Consider the following 10,285-nt stretch of genomic DNA (forward strand, 5'->3'; position numbering starts at 1 on the left):
GCTATTGCAACTCATTTTTTACTCACGTAACGTATGCAAAATCCAAATTTGGACTGAAGCCAGAGAAACTCATTCTGGTCTGCAATATGGCTTATACTCGTGTTCCAAACTTGCCCATTTTAGTGAGGTGGATTCATATTTGGAGGAGGTCGTAAATTGTTCTGCAATATGTTTTGCTACAGGTGACCCTAAACCTCAGCCTTGCAATGGCCAAAAACAAAATAAACTGGCAAAACAGAAAGTGCACTGTACCACTGTTCGCCCATCACCCCTGTGCTCGCTGACCTACATTGGCTCCTGGTTAAGCAGCACCTCGATTTCAAAATTCTCATCCTTGTTTTCAAATCCCTCCATGTCCTCGCCCCTTCCTATCTCTGTAATGTCCTTCAGCCCCATAACCACCACCCACCCCCACCACCTCCCCCCCCCCCCCAAAAGATATCTGCGCTGCTCTAATTCTGCCCTCTTGAGCATCACTGATTATAATCACTCAATCTTTGGTGGGCGTGCCTTCTGTTGCCTAGGCCCTAAGCTCTGGAATTCCCTGCCTAAACCTCTCTACCTCTCTTTCCTCCTTTAAGATGCTCCTTAAAATCTACCTCTTTGACCAAGCTTTTAGTCACCTGCCCTAGTTTATCCTTGTGTGGATCGGTATCAATTTTTTTTTGTCTTAAAATACTCTTGTGCAGCACCTTAGTAAAACATCCCACGGTGCTGCACAGCCTATGTTAAAGGCACTATATAAATTCTTCTTGTTGGCAGCAATTTAGCTTTGTCGCCAGTGGCACTTTACCGCCAGAGACAGGGAATAAAACTAAGATGGTGCTACCTGCCTCCAGATGCCTCTTTCCTGCTTCACTTGTGTAGTGCATGTCTCTGAAGTTAGCACTAATATAAATGGGATGTCACTTTATTTGCAGCTATGTTTTGGGAGACACGATCAAAATCTTACATTTGACTGGTTTGTATACAAGTGATTCTTTTCCCATCGCATAACAGGAACATTTTGATATTCAAATATTGTTTTACCAAGTGAATTCCAACAGTTTTTCAGGCTTAGAAATAATAACAAGATGCTACCTGGGGAGGAGGGCAAGAGCAAAGGTCAAAACAGTGAGTGCACAAATTTGACTGCAAAAACCAAAAAAAGCTTTAAAAACAGATGGTGTGACAGAGAGCTTTTTCAGCTTTCAGTTCATACCTATTTGTTGGGTAAACAAAAGGTAATCAACCTGAAATGGTATGTTGGCCTTCATAGCGAGAGGATTCGAGTACAGGAGCAAGGATGTCTTGCTGCAGTTGTACAGGGCCTTGGTGAGACCACATCTTGAGTATTGTCTGCAGTTTTGGTCGCCTTATCTGAGGAAGGATGTTCTTGCCATGGAGGGAGTGCAGCGAAGATTCACCAGGCTGATACCTGGGATGGCAGGAATGGAGAGAGATTGGGTCGATTAGGCTTATATTCGCTAGAGTTTAGAAGAATGAGAGGGGATCTCATTGAAACTTATAAAATTCTAACAGGACTAGACACAGGAAGGATGTTCACGATGGCCGGGGAGTCCAGAACCAGGGGTAACAGTCTAAGGATAAGGGGTAAGCCATTTAGGACTGAGATGAGGAGGAATTTCTTCACCCAGAGAGTGGTGAACCTGTGGAATTCTCTACCACAGAAGGCAGTTGAGGCCAACTTATTAAATATATTCAAGAAGGAGTTAGATATATTTCTTAAGGCTAAAGGGGTCAAGGGATATGGGGAGAAAGCAAGGACAGGGTACTGAATTTGGATGATCAGCCATGATCTCATTAAATGGCAGAACAGGCTCAAGGGGCCGAATGACCTACTCCTGCTCCAATCTTCTATGTTTCTATGAAACGTTAACTCAGTTTCTCCCTCCACAGATGATGCCTGACCTGCTGAGTATTTCCAGCATTTTCTCTTTTTATTTCAGATTTCCAGCATCTGCAGTATTTTACATTTGTTAGATCGGCTTAATTACAGAGCAAGTGTGAAACCGTTTATTAGTAAAGTCAGTGACAATTTTTCTTCTTCCCTACATCAGTTAAAAATCTATTTCATTTTTTGATTTTTTTTTTAAGAACCAATTCAATTCCTGATTTATTGTATAAACAATTAGCGCTGGCATTTAGTTCCAAATACTTTTTAAAAAAGATCAGATGTTCTTCAGAAGGTCAAGGAGATACCCAATAGAGCTCTTCAGGATTATACAGGGTTATGTTAAGCTAAATAGTGATCAATTGGTTCCACTGGTTGGAGAGATGATAGTGAGAGAGCACCAGTTTAAGGCAATCACAAAAAGTATTTGAAAATATTTCCTAACAGAGGGTGATAAGAATGTAGAATTCTCAGTCAAAGCTGATGTCAAAGCAGAGTCCAGCAATTATTTTAAAAGGAAATTAGAAAATGCCTGAACAAGAGATTATGGGGACCATGTGAGAGAGTAGGATTACAATACGTGGCTCGTTTGGAGAAAAACAATGGCACAGGCTTGTTTGTTTCTGTAACATTCTATGAGGCTAAGATGTTTCACATTGCTCTATTATACCAAGTTTAAAATAAAGCAAAGCTCTGCGAATCCACTGGAATTTTCCTTTCTTCTGTCATCTCCCCCTCCCACCCTGCCAAAAAAAAATGATCCAATAGAATTGAGTGGTGGTCTGTAAAACAAAGTTCTTCCTGCTCACTGGGCCCAGGAGGATCTGCTGATTAGCATCACGGACTCAGACTTTTCATTCAAAGTGTCAGTTTTAGGACTACTGTAACATTTTTTTTCTGCTTTAAATACAATTATGGAATTTAATCCTGTAGTGGCAGAGTTGCTACAACAGCAATTTCTTCTGCTGTCCGTCAATACTGCTTTAACGTCCCAACCTGTTATAAACCTTCAGAAAAAATGACAGATGGGTTCACTGAATGGTTGTCAGGCCGAACTATTGCAGGCTGTCCTTCAGCAAGAGGTACATGCTGGAAAGAATAAATTACGGGGCTATACAATATTTTAACACAATCCCTCAAACCATTTCTTCTGCACATAATAATCAGAGGGCTACATACACCGACTACCTTTTTACACACAGAATACTGAAAAAAGGCTCCAAGTTTTTGAAATGTGTTCCCCAGCCTATTGTGTATTAATCAGTGGATTACTGGGAGTGTTGGTTAGGCAGCATTCTAATTTAGATAAATGGCAAAGAAATCATCTGAACCCCAACATTAAACAACAGTTTTGAAGTTGCTTCCAAGCTATCAATTCGAAAAGAGTTTTCATTACATGTTTTATTTTGTTTTTGGTCAATTTAGTGCTGGTAACTTTCAGTATGGACACCAACTGTTCACACCGTACAATATAGAAGATAGAATTCACACAAGGATTAACTATTAGGATGCCATCATCGCAGACTTGCAGATTTATTGAGAAACAAACAGGAGTCAGTTATCAAGTGATCCTATATCTATATTAATTAATGTAATTTGATATTCATTTTTGATTGCTCAAACTTTTTTTGAATAAATTAACGAAAACGTCCTTTGTGCAGAAACTATAGGAACTGTGATCAGCATAGTAAGCCGGGCTCGTAACTCGCACTCTGGGGAAAGAGACAATAAAATAGATTTTAAATATTTTAATGGCCCAGACTTTCCTGTCAAAGTAACGGTGAGGCTAATGGCACTCGCTGTTATTTATGCAAAATGATACAGCAACTTCAGGTGAGGGGCAGATGTGCGGTTAAACTCAAAAAGCCAATAGTTGCTGTTCAAGTTCCGCCACTCCACTGTTAGCTTTGTGAAAAAAGCAGCTCGCTGTCTGGCTCACCATTGAAATGCACTGAATGGTGTGAAGTTGCTGTATTTGCGCGGTAGATACAAACTAAACTTGGCACACAAGGTTAAGTCTTGTCATTTCAAATCTAAGTACCATTTTAATGACGTGACAAGTGTTAATTACTGCCAATCAATATCCTGAAAATGAACTATTACAAGCGTCGAGTCTCATTCCTTCAGGTTTTAATTGCTGTTGAAGATTTTAAAAACATAAAATTTTAAATTAAACATTTTTTTTACTTTTCCTTTTTGCCTCTTTTATTCCTCTCTCTTAATCCAATCTTTCTTTCCCTCTCTTTCTTTCTGTACCTGATTTGAGATTGAATTCACCCACTCTAATTTACACCTCCTTCTTAGTCCTTATGGTGTTAATTTCACAATCCTTCAATCTGATTGGTTAAGGAGATACACCGTTGCTTGCCCTATTCACTCAATCCCAGATGCCCGGTTTCCCTTGCTGCGACGTTATCAGCTCGCACTTTTAGCAACTTGCCATGCAAAAAATTTTAAACCAAAAACGTGCAAGGACAGTTCTGTCTAACGGCAGAGGCCATTACATGCCGAGCTACACCAAAATCTGGGCCAATGTCTTGCATCTCTGGTCTGGGCCTGAATCTAGAGGATTAAGGAGTGAAAGTTTCCTGTCTCTGTCTCTGAACATTTTGCAGGAAGAACAGAAGGCTTCCAGGCAGGTCAGACTGCATCAGAGATGTCTTGTGTCCATTCGCCGGTACCTGCTCTACAGAGGTGCGCATACCTTGCTTTGGCCAAGCATAAGCACATGCTCCTATTCCCAAAGGAAGCCAGGACAGGACAGCACACTTGATGGTGCCAAGAAGATATGCGACTGCCCGATGAACTTCAATGCAGAATGCTTCCTTCGAGCACCTCAATCGCAGTCTATCATGCTATTAGTGCCACTGCATGAAAGTAGCCATGCTAGGAAGATCAACAGGCAGCACAGTCTCAATGATTGTACCTGTCAAAATGCTATCATATGTGCAGGTACCGTCACACTCACCTGGCAACATCTATCCTCAGTACTGTCTTCAGAAATTGTAGGTTAGCAGAGAGCCAGATGCAAAATTATACCATCTCCAAGGACACTGTAGCAACCATGCTGCAAATGGCAGTGCCGCAAGACTACCTCTACTTTCTTCCATGCATGTTGCAAAGTCGACCTACGGGGATGCTGTCATGGAATGGTAAGGAGGTTGCAACCACCTTGTGCAGCATCACCTTCACTTCAGTAGCCATCAAACAGAGTTGAATGCAAAGCTGTGCTGTCACTTGCAGACTCAGGCCTGAGTTTCATTTTAGTTCATTTATGACTGTCATGTTTTCACCGACTCCTGCTTGAGCCTTGGCCGAGCCTGTCAATGGGATAAAATGACTTCTATGTCTATCCTAAGTCGGTATATTGTGTTGTCTCTCTATTCTAACACTTTCCTTTAATTGTCAGTGTCCCTTTAAATTTCACCTACCAGCCATTTTCTGCACTCACCAAATGTTCAAATCTACACCCGAAGCTATGCAGTTATGAAATTTGGATGGAAACAGCACAATTGACTTTGGACCAGCATAATATCCGTTTAAAACTATTTGGGTACAAACCTAACTCACATCAGAAAAATCAACCCCTCAGGTAACACAGAATTGCCTCTATAATTTGGAACGATTTGAAGTCACACTCAGACAAGCCACAAGAGTGGCTTAGGTTCCAAATGGAAGTATTCATACTGGTGCAAGAATGATGTTAAAGGAATTTGCTAGGATAAGGAACAATAACTTCCCTATGCTACAGCAGTAAGATTTCAAATTTTCTTTGCGTAGGATGCCAGCAAATATTGGTACACTGCCACAGATTCCCTGTCTTCATTTCTAAAGGAAAATAGTGCTATCATTTCAGAAGATGCTTTTTTATTTGTATACAGCAACAGAAACAATGCTTGTTTGTAAACCAATAAACAGAAATAATTTGGAACGCCGGGTATGTGAGACACTAGACTCACGACACTGTCACCCCAAAAGGATGAAATCTGATGACTGAGTAATGTTTGATCCTGGCATTGGGAGCAACAGTGAAACGGGATTCTCTTCCACACCACTGACATCCCTCACCTTGAAGGGCACAAATTGCACCAAAATTAAATTTCAAGAAAAAACAGCAAGTGGATACTGTATGGATCTTTCAGCTCACTAAGTTACAGATTCCTTTGTTTACATTACAAATACGAAAGTTAAATTTTGACTTTATGTATTTCAGCTAGTGCTCACAAAAGTGGTATAAGCTCGGTTGACACCTAAAATTTTCTAGATAAGAAAAATTCAATATTGTACCTTAACAATCAGATATTTCTGGCTTAATCAAATGATAGATCAATGTGTCACAGTTCGCAGTTTCACCAATGGCCCTGTTGCTTACGCACCACCCAGTGTTGCAATAAGAAATACTGAACTCGAAGGTGCTTGGTTCAATTCACTTTCTGTGTTCAGTTAGATGATCACAGCCAGAGCAGCAGCTGGGGCACTACAGTTGGCCTCGGGCTCTTCGCCTGGGCTAGGATGGGGAAAAGCCTGTCTGTCTCCACAACTGATTATGATCAGTGAGCTGCGGTAGAAACCACACGTGTCAAAATGAGAATATTTTGCGGAGGTAACGAGCAGGGTGGATAAAGGGGAACCAGTAGATGTAGTGTATTTGGATTTCCAAAAGGCATTCGACAAGGTGCCACCTAAAAGGTTACTACATAAGATAAGAGCTCATGGTTTTGGGGGTAATATATTAGATTGGATAGAGGATTGGTTGACTAAAAGAAAACAGAGAGTCGGACTAAATGGGTCATTTTCAGGATGGCAATCTGTAACTAGTGGGGTGCCACAGGGATCAGTGCTGGGACCTCAAATATTTACAATCTATATTAATGACTTGGATGAAGGAAGCGAGTGTATTGTAGCCAAATTTGCAGACAATACAAAGATAGGTGGGAAAGCAGGTTGTGAGGAGGACAGAGAGTCTGCACAGGGATATGGATAGGTTAAGTGAGTGGGCAAGAATTCGGCAGATGGAGTATAATGTGGGAAAATGTGAAGTTATCCACTTTGGTAGGAAGAATAGAAAAGAAAAATATTATTTAAATGGAGAAAGACTACAGAATACAGCAGTAGAGGGATTTGGGTGTCCTCGTACATGAAACACAAAAAGTTAACATGCAGGTGCATCAAGTAATTAGGAAGACAAATGGAATGTAGGCCTTTATTGCAAGGGGGATAGAATACAAAAGTAGAGAAGTCTTGCTACAACTGTACAGGGTGCTGGTGAGACCATACCTAGAGTACTGCGTACAGTTTTGGCCCCCTTATTCAAGGAGGGATATACTTGCTTGGGAGGCAGTTCAGAGAAGGTTCACTAGGTTGATTCCTGGGATGGAAGGGTTGTCTTATGAGGAAAGGTTGGGCCTATACTCATTGGAGTTTAGAAGAATGAAAGGGGATCTTATTGAAACATAACAGATTTTGAGGGGGTTGGACATGGTAGATGCCAAGAGGATGTTTCCCCTCATGGGGGAATCTAGAACGAGGGGGCATCGTCTCAGAATAAGGGGTCACCCATTTAAGATGGAGATAAGGAGTAATTTCTTCTCTCAGAGGGTCGTGAATCTTTGGAATTCATTACCCCAGAGCGCTGTGGAAGCTGAGTCATTGAATATATTCAAGGCTGAGATAGACAGATTTTTGAGCAACGAGGAGTCAAGGGTTATGGGGAGTGGGCAGGAAAGTGGAGTTGAGGCCAAAATTGGATCAGCCATGATCTCATTAAATGACGGAGCAGGATCGAGGGGCCGAATGGTCTGCTCCTGCTCCTATTTCTTATGTTCTTAATACGATATACCTTACCTGTGATGCTCTTCATTGCTGAATAGTCCACCAACACTCAGTGTCTAGACTCACACAAAAATAGCCACTTTTGTAGAGCGTTATGAATTGTTATGGGGAAACTAATGTTTGGCATCAAAGGGAACTTCTTGGAACCAGCTTTAGCATGGAGGGCAGGTGGAAGTTCCACGAGGTCAGAGGAGACAGAGAGACCAAGAATATGGATGGATTTGGAAGGAGTAAAGCTAGTGTGGGAAATGAAAAGGTATCACACTAATTCTGCAGGGAGTGTGGGGGCCGGGGGGAGGGTGAAGTAGAGGGTACTTTACCCTGTAACAAATTGTACTTCACTTGACCCGATAGTGTTTGATGCTCTCCCTGGGGGCCTGAAATGGAAAGTGCTTTAGTTGCATCATTAACAACCCTCACCTTAAATGCAAAATTCACAAAAAAATGTTTAAAACATACATCGACATACCATAGCCACAAGGCTATGGATATAATTAGTGCATACTTACAAACTTCCTTTTCTTGGCAAGCTTAATTCTTTCTGTAAAAGAAAAAAAGAATGCAAATTATTGCAACAAATAATGCTTTCATTCAGCATTCTGTTTCATACAATTTAATTTTAAAAATTGAGAGACCTATAAATTTCAGGTGCTAACCGAGTAGGATCAATAAAATGACAACATTTTGGCATTCTGTGAGCATAAACTTCAACCCTGTCATTTTCTTGGATGACAAATCATGTGTGGTCAGTCAGTAAGGACCAGTAACTCATTGCTGTAGGAATATAGATGGTTAATGATCCATTTTAAAATATAATATAAACCATTTACTTGCAAATCTTGTAGCAGCAAACAAATAGAAAAGAGAAAAGCCATTTAAATTTGTCCAGATGATTGCCTGGGACAATGATTGGAACCTGATCAGACCATTTTATCTCCTCCCTGCTTCAATACCAAACCCATATCACTATCTTCACTGTTGAATTAAGAATACAACAAATTCACGTCTAAGTCTGGTTACTTATCACACTTTCTCCACTCGTCCATGTGCCTTACTTTCTTTTCCAGCAAATAGATGGTTTGGAGTTGCCCCAAAAAGCTACAGCTATGTCTGCAAGTAAGCCCCGATTTACTTCATGGAGCAGGAACCAACTGAGTTTAATCCAACATTGAAAAATAAATTAATTAAATCACGGCAAGAGAAAATTAATTGAAAATGAACAAATGATCTAAATTTACTTTTTAAAAAACATGTCCTATCCTGTTCAAAATGCTTCAAATCTACCATTAAGATTGTTAAATCAATTTGTATTTTCTGGAAAGATGTGTCACGCTGTGGATATTTTTACTGTAGGCAACAACTCACAATAATCCCTTTATAGAAAGTGAGTAATTTTCAGTATTACTGAACAATACCAAAGGAGAGCAAGACTTTGATGTATGCAAAGTAGTCTTGTGTAGGTATTCGGGTTCACCAATGTAGGTGTTGGATGAATTCCTACCAAATAATCGAGTTCGACTCCAGGAGAACAATCAAAGAGTTCTTTAATGCAGGAACAGATGAATTCAAGCAGCTTGCCGAGATCGGTACAGGAGTCATGCAGTAGGTCTTAACCAGACGGGGACGCCACGTGGACTGAGTAGGCAGTCCCGTGGATTACGTGATGACGTCATCGCGTTCTTCCCGCACTTGGGTAGTCACGTGACTTGCGTGATGACGTCATCGCGTTTGCCCGCGCTTGGGACGGTCACGTGATGTGCGACGTGACGTCATCGCGTTAACCCGCGCTCCCAAAGGAGGAAAGCCCCGCACCGGCTACATCGTTACGTTAAAGGGAATTATGTACGGTAAGTATGGGACACTCGTGGTACCGCTACACTTGCACATCACATCAATTCAGAGATGTACCACAAGATGGCAATGAGCACACAGCTATAAATTGAACACCTCTGGATAGAGAGGACAATAGAAGAGCAGCAGGCACAGAAACAATTATTTACATGGATGCAATTTTCATTACTTTTTAATTACTAATAACTAATAATCTTTTAGGTAATGTGCCCTTTCCCATTTTCTGAAACTCAGGAATTGAATAAAAACACACTTTTGGTTCTGAAGATTGCAGAGAATGTGTGTGAAACAAAAGCACAATGTCAATTCATAAGAGTGGCTTGTGCCTAGCCCAAATTTTTTTTAATCAAGGTATTCCAATTTAATGAGAACAGAATGAAACGATAATTTTAATAACGTCCTTCACTAAAAGTACAAAGTTACACAGTAAAATGATGTCCTACCATTTTCCATGCGTGCCAATTTGCATGGATTCAGTTTAGTGCTATGCTATCAATTTTGTGCTGAATGTCAACTAATGTAAAATTCAGCAGCAACTCAGTAGCATTTCTTTGTCAGCTACTGAACAGTACTGCTCAGCGAAAAATACTTGGTTACGTATTAGTGTAAATAACTTGCAAACTTTAGCTTTTAATTAGTAAACATAGACTCTAGAATTTTCTCCGACTTTCTGCCCTGCGCCACTGTATCCCCTCAGGTTTCATGAGG

General features: G+C 40.7%; 1 protein-coding gene across 7 annotated transcripts in view; it reads right to left on the minus strand.

Annotated features, from left to right (window-relative positions):
- Positions 1–10,285, minus strand: part of mast2 (microtubule associated serine/threonine kinase 2) — a 518,017-nt gene that overhangs the window by 264,314 nt on the left and 243,418 nt on the right. For all 7 annotated transcript variants that reach the window (XM_085983018.1, XM_085983016.1, XM_085983015.1 and 4 more), the window contains one exon: positions 8,236–8,267. In XM_085983018.1, coding sequence (XP_085839144.1) covers positions 8,236–8,267 — 32 coding nt within the window. The remainder of the gene's footprint in view (positions 1–8,235; positions 8,268–10,285) is intronic.

This window comes from Somniosus microcephalus, chromosome 3 (genome assembly GCF_052327205.1).
Source record: "Somniosus microcephalus isolate GS21.2 chromosome 3, FLI_Smic_1.0, whole genome shotgun sequence".
Lineage (NCBI taxonomy): Eukaryota > Metazoa > Chordata > Chondrichthyes > Squaliformes > Somniosidae > Somniosus > Somniosus microcephalus.